The sequence below is a fragment of the Perca fluviatilis genome, chromosome 11, assembly GCF_010015445.1.
Source record: "Perca fluviatilis chromosome 11, GENO_Pfluv_1.0, whole genome shotgun sequence".
In the NCBI taxonomy this organism is placed as follows: Eukaryota; Metazoa; Chordata; class Actinopteri; order Perciformes; family Percidae; genus Perca; species Perca fluviatilis.
Genome location: NC_053122.1, coordinates 18,592,301 through 18,607,697, shown reverse-complemented (window position 1 = coordinate 18,607,697; position 15,397 = coordinate 18,592,301). Strand labels below are relative to the sequence as shown.

At 40.1% G+C, this 15,397-nt stretch overlaps 2 protein-coding genes across 2 annotated transcripts in view; one reads left to right on the top strand and one right to left on the bottom strand.

Annotated features, from left to right (window-relative positions):
- Window positions 1–2,907: 2,907 nt before the first annotated feature.
- Window positions 2,908–4,391, top strand: gpr160 (G protein-coupled receptor 160). Its single transcript, XM_039816415.1, has 2 exons — window positions 2,908–2,973; window positions 3,115–4,391. The coding sequence occupies exon 2, from the start codon at window positions 3,185–3,187 to the stop codon at window positions 4,073–4,075; it is 891 nt and encodes a 296-aa protein (XP_039672349.1). The 5' UTR covers window positions 2,908–2,973; window positions 3,115–3,184; the 3' UTR covers window positions 4,076–4,391.
- A 1,043-nt stretch (window positions 4,392–5,434) lies between these two features.
- The window catches only part of skila (SKI-like proto-oncogene a), a 35,631-nt gene continuing 25,668 nt past the window's right edge, over window positions 5,435–15,397 (bottom strand). Inside the window, exons 5-7 of the mRNA XM_039815518.1 lie at window positions 11,949–12,316; window positions 11,017–11,247; window positions 5,435–9,607 (exon numbers count right to left, since the gene is read on the bottom strand). Of these exons, the coding sequence (XP_039671452.1) occupies window positions 9,359–9,607; window positions 11,017–11,247; window positions 11,949–12,316 (848 nt within the window). The 3' untranslated portion in view covers window positions 5,435–9,358. The remainder of the gene's footprint in view (window positions 9,608–11,016; window positions 11,248–11,948; window positions 12,317–15,397) is intronic.

Genomic DNA, 15,397 nt, shown 5'->3' with positions numbered 1-15,397 from the left:
AAATCATTTCTGCATTTCCAATGTTATATAACATTTTAGAGGACTAACAGGCTAGAGTAGGCGCCCTGTTTCATAAGATTCCATCATAGAAGTAGTGAGTTGTCGTAAATGGAAAAAGATGAATAAAGCAAAACAGCTGTCGGGGGCTAAACATAGAAAAAGAAAGAGGGAAAATGAGATGGCATGTCAAGGGATGCTACAGCAGTTAAATAAGTGGATGGTGAAAGGTAGGTAGGATTTAAAGTGTGACGTCTGTGCTTGGAGGCTTGCAAAAATTCATGTTAACAGACTAGCTAGCGTTTGCTAACACTGGGAATGTAGCAGCCAAATGGGGGTTTTACATAAATACAGGGTCACTGTGCTAAGTGGCTCTCCATATTTGTACTTTTTAAAATCCAAAATGTGAATGTAATTTCAAGAGCAGCACAACCTTACTGCATACTAGTTGTCTTATATGATGCCATCACTAGGCTGATTTAAGAATTGAATTTAGGCTGCTATATTTAACAGTGAGTTCATTTCATTCAGGTGTGAGGATGGTGGATCAGGAAAGACAGGGGAAGGCAACAGGTAGGTCTAACATTAGGTTGAAGTGTAGGGGGAGCCACTTGATACCAACAGATTAATTTCTTAATATGATTAATATGGAAAAACTAATGAAAAATCTATTACATAATGTTTGTTTGACAATATGTCTTAGTGGAGAAGAACACAGGCAAGGAGTGAATGAGACAGACATGAGGTCGGTGATGGCATCAAGTAGAGATGAGACCAGTGATGACATCAGGTAGGAGTTCTATTGGTTAGACCACACCAAACTAAATGTCCAGCATGGTTAGAAGTTCTGTTGACCAACCTATTCACTGTGTCCTTTTTGGGGGGAAAATAGTGCAGACAGAGATGGAAAGCCACTCACCACTCAAATCACATCAACCAGGGGTGATGATTAGGCAATTAGTTTGCCAATTGTCACAATTTGGTTGCCAAGGGCAACCAGGCAATTGTTAAGTGTTAATATTTGAACTGCTATCACTGTACTCGGATGAGCTTCAGGACGCGTTTGTAAATGATTTGAATACCATGAACCACACCTTGTTTGCACTTTGGCCCACACAGGGCTTAATTTGAGCCAGAACACGCCGGAACATGTTCCGGGACCTCCGACGTTGGATCCGGAACCTTTTTTATTGGATCAGGTGTTACACCGGTGTTACACAGGTGTTACACCGGCACCTCCTGTGTCACCAGGAAAAATGAATCGTTTTATAACGAATTGTTTTATGTTAAAAAATCTCTCTAGCTTCCCAACTGCACTGCATAAAAAGTCTCAGTAAAATGAAAAACTTTGCACTTTGTTCATGACTAGTTGCTTAAACTTGCTTAAACTGGTGCTGCAAAAGTCTCCTGTCAAACAGAGAGAAATATGTAAAGAGTGTAAAGCGGACTTTGCAGAACTGAAACATATTCTTAGTTCAAAAAAGTGCAATGGAAATGGTGAAAAGTACTTAATACATTTGTATTTTTTGCTTAGTTCTCTCACTGATAAAGGCTATCTCAATATTTAGTCAATGTCAACTTCCTATTAAGCCCGAGCACCTCTACCGGCTTGCTGTTACCTGTACATTGATAACAAAAAAGCAGGAGAGACAGAGGTGTAGTGCAGTACAGCTGTAACATCAATAAAGAGGAAGCTACAGATAAAGAACTAAGACAAACATTAACATCCAAACTCTAATGTGTTGTTTTAATCTGTGTGACATTCACTTCTGGGTTTACAGGGTGAGAAGAAATAAATCCTCAAACAAGGCTCTCAGTTATTGTTTTCAACAGAGAGGGGAATAAAAAAAAAAAGAATGGATGTATTTAGTCCAAACGCTCACTTACGATTAAATAAGTTGATTGGTGCAGAAAGAATCAATTTATTCTTCGTGTAAAATGTGACACAACGTGAAAAAATGTGATGTTTCAGTCAAAGGACAAGCGTCACTTTGTCACCGTCTGCACGTAGAATTAAAAAAAATAATTTGGTATCTGAAGAACTCTTGTTTTTTTCTCAGTGTGTGAGCAATTTTTCTATGAAATAAATATAAAATGTACTAGAGAAAATAAGCACAGATTGAGAGGTCATTCTTCACCTTGGAAACAGCTAAATTATTACTTGGTGAAGAATGAATTGGAATTTTTAAGCTAACACAAATAAACAACCTTAAAGCGCTCCAAAAAAAAAAGAGTGGACCTTGGGGTGAGATTGATTTGTGTATTTATTTATCTCTTATTGTCTCTTGGCTTTTAAAAACACTGTGCATAAAAATGAAAAATGTATAACTTTTATTATAAAATGTAAACATCATTACTTTCGATCTCCAAAAAAAACACAACCCTGAAACAATATCCTTTACAAGCAGAATACACACATAACAGTAATGTTTCTATTATATAATATTCTCTGAGGGACATAGATTATGACTGTGCTACAGAGTGCATACAGTGAGTTCATTATTAGGATATCACTTTCACTGTGATAGCTAGTATCTCACTGTCTATACTGTGTATTGGCTCCATTTCCTGGTTGGGATTATTGATACTGCTAACTGAATAAGCATGTTTTACTGGGTTTGACAGTTAAATCAGTTGCAGAAGGGAAAAATTGAAACACGACGGTTGGGGAAGCTTGAAGGCTCTCTTAAATACTTAGTTAATCTTGTGGTTATTATTTAAACTGCCTGGACTTCAAACACCTGTGCCGATGAGACACTTGAGTTTTCTGCTGCAAGGAAGAAGGTTTTAAAAAAGGAAAAGAAGAGCCTGGCGGTTACTATGGGACACTGTCTCCATGCAGACACATGACATGTTTAAATAAGGTATGAGCATTAGAAAAAAAAAACATGTTTTCTTTTTTATTTTAAGGAAAATTCCACTGTGAGTTTGGTTTTTGTAATTTCCATACAGTCAAAGCTGAAAAGAAATCATAAGGTATGTCATAGAAGTCATCTATTTTATTTAATAGCCCTGAAAACATATATTCTTACTACAGTATGACTGATAATTTAAAATACAAGTTAATGTTGGACATTAACAAATAAATGCTAAAATGCTGTTTCCCCCCTGCAACAGTCTCTGTAATGACCCACAGTTCCTGGTGCACTTCTGGTTAAAAAGTCTTTCAGAGTGCACACCATGAATTATGTCCATCCCCTCCATCCTGCTCGGTCTGGGAGGAAAATGTCTGCTCAACTGGGCCCTGGTGTTTCTCCAGAGGAACCACACCTGCAAAAGCTTCCTGTGGGTTTTCAGCGTTTCCCTCGCTGTCGTCGACTCAATCCTGACCCTCTCTGTCACCACCCTTCACGTCCATGCTGATGAATACGCCCTCCTCCTTGGCTTGAAGCTGACCAGGTACCATGTATGTTTGCTGGTTCAAATCCTTGGACAAGTCTACAGTGCTCTGCAGTGGCCTGTTGTAGTCGTGGCCGGTTTGGACCATTTCTTCACTGTCACTCGAAGGTTGCAACCCACCACCGCCATAGCCAGATGGATTGTCTGCTTATTAGTGACTGGCTTCCTGTGGTACCTCACTGCTCTCTACGTCTTCCTGCTGTCTGACTTCATTCCTGTCATGGAGGATGTGTCTTACTACCAGATACACCAGTGCTGGGTCTTCCACACCACTCAGATCCTGCAGGTTGCCATGTTTCTCCTCCTGACTCTGGGCTGTGCAGCGTTGCGTGCTGGGTGCAGCACACGATCATTCAAAAATCCTCCTCTGAGAGACCAAATTACAGAGAGCATTCACTCCAGAACAAGTGTTGTTCACCAAGCCCTGCATATATTTCTGAACACATGGGCTTTATTCCTGGGTTTTCTGGCTGCGCTCCTCCTGCTACCTGTGGGAATACCTGCATACCTGGGTCTGAACATTGCCTGGCTCTGCTTCCTCAACAGCCTTCTGATAACAGTCGTTTTATGTGCAGTCTGTCCAGGCTCGCAGCTAGCACAGGGCCTGGCAGCAGTTCCTCCCGACAGCTTCTGTGAGTGGAGATTTAAATTTAGCCTGGCTGCAGAGGACAGAACATGACTGCTCAACGCAAGCAAGCAAGTGAAAACAGGCTTTGTGTTAGACAAAGTGGAATTGGCTGCTGAGACTTCAATGTCTTTTCGAAAGAAAGTAATTTGTATTTCTAAAGTTGGGTAGCCAAGGTAGCAGCACAGCTTTACGAATGGCAATGTGGTTCAGGTCGGTCAGTCCACCACTTTGGCCCAGACCAAAATATCTCAACAACTATTGGATGGATTTTGGTGCTGACGTTCAATGCCCTAGGTGAATAAACCCTATTGCATTGACATTTGTGGTTTTGAGTGAAATGTATGAACAACTATTAAACATATCGATTCAAGGATGAATTGTAATAAGTTTGGTGAAAGAAGAATTGTTCCTCTCAATTGAAACTGATGTTGGTTTCAGCAGGAGCCATTTTGGTGTCAGGTGTGCTGTGGCCTGTCTGTGTTTATGCTGACAAGTTGCACAGTTGGGTGCAGCTAGCTAAATGGTAAATATACTTATTAAATGATTACTCTAAAATAAAAATTACAATGAAAAATCAATTTGGGAAAAAATGAAAAAATAGTTTCAGCTCTACACGTTACAAATTTAGCCAGGAAATAATACTTACTGTACTGTATTGTACCTATACTTAAATAACATTTTGAATGCAGGACTTTTACTTGTAACAGAGTATTTCTACACCATGGTATTGCTTCCTAGGAATGGGCAATATTCATATGTCGATATATGAGACTAAACATTGTCTTAAATTTTGGATATCATAATATGACATAAGTGTTGTCTTTTCCTGGTTTTAAAGGAACCATTACAGTAAAGTGATGTCAGTCTATTATTTACCTTTCCCCACTTCATCATTATATTCACGTTATTTATCAAAAATCTCATTGTGCAAATATTTTGTAAAAGCACCAATAGTCAACCCTACAATATCGCCGCAATGTCAACATTGATGTATTTAGTCCAAAAAAAAAATCACCAAGAAACCAAAAAATACTGCTTGTCACATATTCCTTATGATTATTTTAACAATTGATTAATCTGCCAAATGCTTTCTTGATTAATAGTTTATGAAATGCTTTGTTTTGTGTTAACAATGTAAGATATTCACTATAAGACAAATAAAAACAGGAAATCTTCACATTTGAGAGGCTGAACAAGTAGTGAAACAAGTAATTAGTTAAGTGCGTGCATCACAGTGGCTTCAATGTGTTCATATTGTGGTTGACTTTATCACTAATCTAATATAAAATTACATCAGCAGCTCCCTGATGGCTTTCAATGAGTGTGCAAATGTTTGAATCTGAAGTCAATTAGGACGTTATGAGGACAAATATCAGCATCACCAGCAGATAAGAAGGCAAAAGACAACTCTGGTTTGACACTACATAACTTTACTTGAATTTGATCCAAGTTCATTGTCTATACAGAGTATATTTACAAGATCTGAAATCAGGGAAGGGCAAAAAAACTGAAAACAAACACTTGATACAACTGAGGTATTAGCTAAAAGCATTTACAGGTATGTAATTTACTAGTAAATATCAATGATGATACACAGTTAGAGATGCAGTGTCTTCTGCTTAAAAAACATCTTTTCATATCACAACATGAGGTAGGAGAACAGTGCCTCGATTCATGCAAGAACAAAAGTCTGATCACACTGTAGTATTGGCAACGTAGTATGCAATGGTCAAACACAGACGCTGTGTTTCATGTTTCAGAACAGCATTGAGGGGGAAAAAAGGTTCTTTTTAGCAAAGCCATGAATCTTTTTTTCATCTATAGCAAGATGTGCATAAATTAAAACTTGGTGTTCAGTGATCTGTGTGATCAATCACCAATGCAGCCATACTTCCTACTTCTCCCACACTGGCATAGAAAATTTACTGGCTGAAAGTGACACACCAAACGACAAAGCATACCACCTGCAACAGTTCAAAGGTCACCTTGGATTTGCTTACTACCATTCTCCACATAGTCTGGAGGCAATGCGTATGTAAATCATGTATTCAAATTTGTCCACATGGTGAAGCTCTGCTCATTTCACCTTGTTTTTTTTGTCTGTTCACACCTGTAAAAATTCTGTACAAAGCATATCCAAGTTCTCATAACACTGCAAAATGCAAAAGGCCCAGCAAATCGTGTTACAAGGGATTTTTCTCCCCTTACGTTTACATTTAGTCCTTTTTATTTCAATATGGTGTAAGATTAAAGAAGCTAAACAATGCCCCCTTGTGTATAAAATGCAAATTACACAAAGTGAAAGGGGTAATTAAGTCATATTTTTACACATCCAGACAAACATAAATGATCAGAATCAGAAAACATAACCCCACCCACACACACACACACACTTTCTATTCCTCTCTCACATCACACATTTCCAAACCACGTAGGCTACATTTTATGTTCTTCATAATCTGACTTTAGCCAAGCTCTAAACCAATAATGATCTAGAACTTGCACATGTTCAATGTTCATGCATATGAGCATCTCAATAGTTTGTGCGTTACGTGAGGGGAAGTAGCTTTTTTCTTTTCTTTTTTTTTTAAACAATGAGCAGATTGATAGATTGGCCCGGTGACACAAAACATAAGGGGCAGCAAAACATGCACAAAAAATAAATAATTTTCAATTTCCAAAATGCATTTTCTTAAACAAATATTTCGTTTTCAATTTATCCCTGGGGGGGACCTTAAGAAAGAGAAAAATCTCATTACATTACACGTTAAACAGTCCGTCAAGATGAAATCCACAAAAAAAGCATTATTTCAGAAAAGAGGGAAGTGCGTAACAAAGTATTATTTTCCTATTTCGCCTTTGTCCTGCATCATGTCTCAGTAAACCATGCGTTTCACTCCCCACTCGACAAAAGTCAAGTTCTAATAACTTTAAAAAAAAAAAGAAAGCAAAAACATCTGAAGCCTTGGTTCTGGTCCAATTTATATAACCTTTAGAATATTTTTCATACAAGAACAGTTAATATATTAATGACTACTGTATTTACAAAGTGAATATAAATCTTTAGTTAATACGTTAAATATTTTCTTTCATAATTTCAATAAAGGTTTTAATGAAACGGTAGAGTGTACAGGGGGGTGGGTGGTGTGGGTTTGATTTTTGATTTCTTGCACCTGCTTTTATGGCAATCAACAAACCACAGCTGTACTCTGCCCGGTTTTTTAAGGTCTGTTATTGATAAGGGAAGCTGTGTAAGAAAATCAGCATTGAACAGGATGGACCACAGTGGAATGTCTATCAAATTGCATTTATAGCAAATGCATAAAAAAAGCTCAGAGTTTAGCTGAGGCCGATCCTCTTCTCTTTTCTCACACACACACACACACACACCCACACACCCACACACACACACACGGATCTCCTTAGTGGCAATAAAAAGCACTTTCGCCTGGCAACTGACACAATGGAAGTCCTTTCTTCCTCTGTCTGGACGTCTGCTTGCTCTCCTGGGCATCTACAAAACACAGCACATCCCGAGCTGATCTGGCACTGGAGATGGATGGATGGACGGGTATGTATGTGTGAGTGAGTGACGGTTGTTTTGTGGGAGATAACGAGGGAGGGAGGTTATTGCGAACAAGGGAGGGAGTTTATTGAGAGATGGGGGGGGATCCTGTACAGTCTCACCCGAGGGTGGGCAGAGGCCCACAGACAACAACAGCTGCCCCCATTCTGATGGTACAGAACAAAAAAAGGGCTCCCTCTGTACCTCTGGCATCGAGGCCACCCAGCCTGCCGCAGGGGGAGAGCGTACCAGGCCCCCCGAGCGCTCCCCTCAATCCTCGCCTCCCCTCTCTTCCTCTTCCTGCCTGGTGCTGTTTGTTCAGCCAGGCAGAACAACGTCAAGCAGGGGCCGGACCAGAGGCCCAAACAACCCTGGACTAACTGCTTTCACCTGCGACCCACATTCTTAGATGACGCTCTGACAAACAGAGTGGTGGATAAATAACGTCTGCTAACAATGAAGTCAAATGATACAAAAAGAGAAGCCCAGAAAACAGGGACAGACTTAAGCTTTGATCATCTGCTGGGAACGCTGGGGCCATTGTTCTGCCTGAATGCCTGGACTGCACTGACACACTGGAGTGTGTGCGGCCATGCGAGGATGTTGCATGTATTATGGTAACACAGTACAGCTACTGCACATGTGAGAGACTCTGCCTTTCTTCTTTCTTAGAAAAGCTACACCGGCTCAGCCAGCCCCCGTGTCCAGACACATTCCTTTCCCAAGGGATTCTGGGGGAGGAGAGCGTGATAAGTGCATAACACTGCTTGTGAGCGTCTTTATGCCAAGCCAAGAGAACAGTGTTTCCTGTCTAGCCTAAAGTGGGTGATAACCACAGTGTTAAAGAGTTTTCCAACAGAGTAATGATGGCGCTAGCGTACAGCAGTGGACGGTGTGTGTGTGTGTGTGTGTGTGTGTGTGTGTGTGTGTGTGTGTGTGTGTGTGTGTGTGTGTGTGTGTGTGTGTGTGTGTGTGTGTGTGTGTTTGTGTGTGGGCAGCTGGTGGATCAACCGACAGTTTTACAACGGGAGAGTCCAGGTGCTGCCTAGCAGAGTGAAGGGTGAAACTAGTCGGTATGAGGAGCAGCTGGGGTCCAGGCCAGACGATTTGCTAGCTAGCTACCTTGTAGGGGTCACACTAAAAACACAATTTTTCAAGTTCATAGTCACTATTGGCATATTTTCATGAGGTTTTTCAACATTTGCAAAAATGTCTTTTTTTTTTTTGTACAGCAAAGGTCTTTCTCCTCCATATAGATTTGATGTTTTTAACATGTTACACTTTTCTTTCTGTGTTTTATAAGGAGAGCAAAAATATTGAAATGTCCATGCAGTTTCCTGCAGTCACTGGGCGTTTTGGGCTGGAGCATTTGGGCTGTACGTACAGAGTGAAGGGGCCTGCAACCAGGCACCATTATGTGTCCGAGGACACCGGCTGCTGTGCCAGGTAGTAGCATGAAGTGACGTCCGTGACGAGTCTGTGTGTCTGAGCGGAAATCTGAAATCTCAAAGTCATTAGCTCCAGAATCCAGAGATCAAGAAGAGATGGGAGAGGAGGGTGATAATGTGGGGGGTCTCCACTTGACCAAACTCCCATCTGTGAAGCAGCTTTGTTCAGTAAAAACTATAAATTAAATCAAACATACATGCCCAAAAATCTTTAAATACTGTTTAAAGAGAGGAGAGTGGAGCAAAATAAATTTGTTTGTGTCTGTAGAGTTGGCGGGTGATGGGGAGAGGAATGAGGGAGGCGCCTGAGGGGGGTGGCAGTTACTTTTGGCCAGCCGCTGGGGCCTCTGAGAAGGAGGATTGCGGGGAGTGGGCATTAGGAGGTCCAGTTGAAGGGGTAAGAGGAGGAGAGGGGCTGCCTCCCACCGTGGCAGACTGGACCATCTGCTGCTTGAGCTGGGTGATTGTGCGCTCCAGCTTTTCCCGCGCCTCACGCTCCCTGCGCAGCTCCTCCTGTAGCTCCTGCCGGTCCGCCTCCGCCCGCTCCAGCCTCTGACGTAGCTCCGACAACTGGGAGAAGACAGACAGGGAGAGAAAGACAGACATGAGGTCAACATATGCCTACAGCACATTAGAAGATGAGCCATGCTAGACGTATTAAAAGACTTTGTGAAGACTAGAAATGATGTGGCGTCAGAGAATAAAGATTTTCCGGGATTCTTTTTAATCTTAGCCCTTCTCTTCCTATCAGAAACTCAAATAAATACAGTAAGACATGTACACAAAACAGACCCTAGACACAATATTTAGACAAACCGATAGCAGCTGAAATGTAGTTAGCTAGTAGGTACTATCATAACAAAGTATAGCAAATAGGCTATCTACTGGAGTCACACTGTATTTTGTGACAGCCAAGATGCAGACAAATCCTGATTGGAGAGACCCTAACACTCATTGTTTGTTGCTCTTTTGGCCATCAATGGTCAAATTTTTTTAACCTCAACCGTGCTACAGTCTACTGCTATGACCAATGTGCTGCTTCCAGCCAAAGAGAGCACAGAGATAAGCGCCCTAATAATAATCATATGTGAACATAAAACAAGAAAAGATTTAGAAGACACTTACTCACTTTTTACCCAGACTTTGGAAATGTGTGTAAAACTGGGAAATGTCTATTTTCAGCATTAATCTCATAGCCACAGAAACACACGCACACCTCCTTTCCTAACTAACTGGCAGACATCCTGAGTTTGATGCCAAGGGGAGCGGGGCAACTTCAGTGACAGACAGGTGGGGGATACTGCAGACCGGAGCTCAGGCCAACATAACAGAACTTATCTTAGTCTAGTGGAAACCCAAACAAACGCTGTGTGTGTGTGTGTGAGTGTGTTTTCACACTCTTCAACAGCATAATGACTCATATAGGACACAAAATTATTTAGAAGGAAAACTCTCAATCACAGAAAGACTATGACCACATCTCCGCTCTCAAAGTTTGGTAGAAAAGACTCTGAGCTACCCTAAATATGTGGGTGATGAATATGTGATCTTAAAATTATTATATTTGTATCTGAAAGGCAGATTTAAAAGAGAAAGCTCAAAATATAAGAGAGCTTATTGTATATTGTATATCTCACCCTGTTGTCATAATGTGCAGCATTACAATGAAAGTTGTCAATAACTTTTTAACAGTGTCATTACAGAAATTGTTGCATAATCGTGGTAATAAATTGAAAACAAAGTAAATTAATTAAGTAAATGCCTAAAAAATGCAAGAAAGTATCAACATGTAGAGTGCTGCACTGATGCTTCCTTGAGTTTGATTGGCGCCTGGCACTGTTAACGTCTGAGATAAAAATGGCATATGTTAAGCGATGCAAGCCAATGTGCATATTGTACATGTCACTGTGATTCACTCAGACCGTTTCCGATGCCAAAACCGGTGCTGTGCATGCATGTGTTCCCCTCCAAGTCCATACCTGTGCAGTGTAGTGGGCCTCTTGCTGGAGTTGTGCCCCTGGCTCGCAGGCGCAGGCCTGCTGTCGGAGCTGCTCCAGACGCGTCTCCAGCTCCAGCTGTTCCTGGCGGGCCTGGCTGAGCTGCCGCGCCTGCTCGCTGTGCACCGCCTCAAGCTCGCTACGCAGCTCCCGCTGTTCGGCGCTGAGCTCCCGTAGCCTCGCCGCCTCGCCCCCGCGCACCGCCTCCAGCTCCTGGAAATACAGAGACTAAGTCAGGGAAATAACAATAATAACGTGAATTTTCACTGACCCCTGGAGAGAAAATGCTTTACATTCCAGCCCCTCCACAAGGAGGTCAGATTTTTGATACCTCAGTGCCAGTAGAATACAGGCTTCTACTGATTATAAAACTGTGCATGTGACCTTTAAGACATGGAGTGGGATTATAGATGTAGTCAAGGGCAAAAAAGACCAAAGTGATTAGGTTTTATTTTGTAACCAATATTTTCATAGGATGAATATATAATTTTACTATTCAAATGCAATTCTTCCAAGAATCTAATCGGTGGGTTTAAATAGAGGGACATAATTAAGGAGTAGATGGGAACGTCACTATAATGTAGGTCAACTCTATTTCCATATGTCCAAACGGAAATTAAACTTGAGTGTTTTAATAATAAACAATATAGTTATAAATCAGTGAACCATTGTGATTTACATGAACTGGGGTGCTGACTTGTTTGACAAATAGTTGAACCATCTTAAACTAACATTTGGATAGATTAGGCTTTAGGATTTTTTCAGCTATAGGATGGAGAGATGGAGGGGTCGGTGGAAGGTAAGCATCACCTCCACATCCACATCAAGGACACTTTTAATTAGGCGAGGACAGTTATGGTCTGAGTCAGGGGCTCATTTGTCTTGGTCTTTGTTCTTTCCGACCGCCAACTCACCATTTCCAGCTGCAGCTGCTTGTGCAGGGTGGAGTTGAGCTTCTCCTGCTGCCTGCTGTACATCTGCATGATCTCCACAACAATCCTGTCCTTGTCGTCCTCCAGCCCCCCCACCACTACTGCAGCGCTGCTCGTGGCAGAGCCTGTGTCCTTAGCCACCACTTCCGTTGCCGGCGACAACAACGACGCAAGAGGAGGAGGAGGAGGAGTGTGGGTGGGAGTGTGGGTGGCTTTCTTGCAGCTCGGGCTGCTTGTCTCCATGGAAACTGCCTGGGCTTGGCATTCCCTCTCAGTGGCCGAGGCAGCAGCGGCACGTCGGGATTTGGCCTCCTCGGCGCCAGCAGCAACGGGAGACGACGCATGAAGATCTGAGGAGGGAGCAAGAGAAGGATGAAGGAAGAACTTTTTACAAAAAAAAGAAAGAGGAGGCGGTGGTTGTAAGACAGGAAGTGCGAGCCGAGCTGGTGCACACTACCGCCTACGCTTAGTAACACCCTCGCACAACCTCATAAAAGCTCACACCTCTTTCTCAGTGTGAGTGCAAGCACAAGCACAAGGCAACAGCCAAGGAATCAAACACTCACCCATAAATTGTGTGTGTGTGTGTGTGTGTGTGTGTGTGTGTGTGTGTGTGTGTGTGTGTGTGTGTGTGTGTGTGTGTGTGTGTGTGTGTGTTTTCACACTCTTCGCGCAGCCTCAGACACTGAGAAAGAAGAGAGGAATAAAGGGCCTTGTGTGGGAGCTACGCTGCTCTGCGTGGGCTCCTCCTCTGTTCAAACTCTGGCTGGTTCCCTCACTGAGGCCTTTAAAAGGTGTCCATCATGAGAAAAAGATGAAACAGTCTGTGTCACAGTCTCACACACAAAGGACACATGTGCACAGATGCTGCAGTGGGACATGTGTAGGCTACTAATGATGGTGTGTTTGTATAAGCTCACAGACAGAAAGAAAAGAAGAAAGAGTGAAGAGAGTACGAGAACGGTGTGTTGTTTACCAGAATAATGTATTCATACAGTATGTGTTTGACAGTACGTGCTCTGTACACAACATGTCTGGCACTGGAGAGGACAAATCATTCACTGACTTGGCTTGCGCATGTACATGTACATGTACATGTACACACACACACACACACACACACACACACACACACACACACACACACACACACACACACACACACACACACACACACACACACACACACACACACACACACACACACACACACACACACACACACACACACACACACACACACACACACACACACACACACACGGAGTGGGTCATTTGGTGGTGGATTAAAAAAGAAATAAGCACGAGAGAGGCACACAGACCGACTGGGGGAGGAAAGCATTCATTGAAGAGAAAATAAAAAGATAGGGGGGGGGGAAGGCAAAGTCACAGCAGTGAGGGAGGCGGAGATGAAGGGAGCTAGAGAAGAAAGAGACGAGGATGGAATGCATGGATGGGAGAGGAAGTGCGGGAGCAGACAGAGGACGGACTCAGAAAGGATGTGGAAAAAGCTGCCAGGAAAAAGAGAAGGAGGATGGAGGGAAGAGAGACGGATTGGTTGAAAAAAAGAGAAAAAGAAGGAGGAGAAGGCGGCCAGTCAGACTTCATGTATCACGACGGATACCATTCCCACAATTTCTCACTTTTGTTGTGTGTGTGTGTGTGTGTGTATATCATATACATACACATACACATATACTATATACACATACATATACATATATCACATATACATATATACATATATATACATATATACATATATATATACATATATATACACATATATATATATATATATACACATATATATACACATATATATATATATATATACATATATACATATATATATATACATATATATACACATATATATAACATATATATATACATACATATATACATAATACATAATAATACATATATTTATATATATATATACATATATATATATATATATATATATATATATACATATATATATATATATATATATATATATATATATATATATATATATATATATATATATATATATATACATATATATATTATGGCATGCTGTTAAGGAAATTATTATATATATGTGAAGTTTGAATATATTGAATGAATCTTATTCTGAATATATTGAATGAAAGTCTGAATATATTGAATGAACATTGAATATATTGAATGAAAATCTGAATATATTGAATGAACGTCTGAATATATTGAATGAAAGTCTGAATATATTGAATGAAAGTCTGAATATATTGAATGAACCTTGAATATATTGAATGAATGTCTGAATATATTGAATGAAAGTCTGAATATATTGAATGAATGTCTGAATATATTGAATGAAAATCTGAATATATTGAATGAATGTGATATATTGAATGAAAGTCTGAATATATTGAATGAAGTCTGAATATATTGAATGAATGTCTGAATATATTGAATGAAAATCTGAATATATTGAATGAATGTCTGAATATATTGAATGAAAGTCTGAATATATTGAATGAAAGTCTGAATATATTGAATGAAAGTCTGAATATATTGAATGAAAGGCGTGTTGAGTGAGCCTGATGAAAGGGACCTGCCTGACCAAAGAGGTTCCTTTCATTTAGTCTTCCATGATGAAAAAGTGAATAAACTTTTAAATTGGTAGAACGGTACTGGATACAGTTATCGTTACCAGTGTTTTGGCCCGTACATGCATTCGCCAGTGTGTTAATAATCTCTTCATTGCTCAAAATTGCTGACACTAGATTTCTTGCTGATTTGCTCATAGTGTCACACTTCGGTTAGGATTAATCACAACGAAAACACAAGATGGTGGCAGACAATGACGTCAGATTCCATTTCAACTTTCATTCAATATATTCAGAAATTCATTCAATATATTCAGACATTCATTCAATATATTCAGACTTCCATTCAATATATTCAGAAATTCATTCAATATATTCAGACTTCCATTCAATATATTCAGAAATTCATTCAATATATTCAGACTTCCATTCAATATATTCAGAAATTCATTCAATATATTCAGACTTCCATTCAATATATTCAGAAATTCATTCAATATATTCAGACTTCCATTCAATATATTCAGACTTTCATTCAATATATTCAGACATTCATTCAATATATTCAAACTTCCATTCAATATATTCAGACATACATTCAATATATTCAATGTTCATTCAGTATATTCAAAGTTCATTCAAAATATTCAGACTTTCATTCAATATATTCAAACTTTACATATATATATATAATAATTTCCTAAACGGCATGCCATAATATATATATATACATATATATATATATATACATATATATACATATATATATACATACATACATACATACATACATACATACATACATATACATACATATATATATATATATATATATATACACATACATATACA

What these genes read in the sequence shown, in the direction of transcription:
- gpr160 (XM_039816415.1), top strand. Translation starts at nt 3,185, where the DNA reads ATGTCCATCCCCTCCATCCTGCTCGGTCTGGGAGGAAAATGTCTGCTC.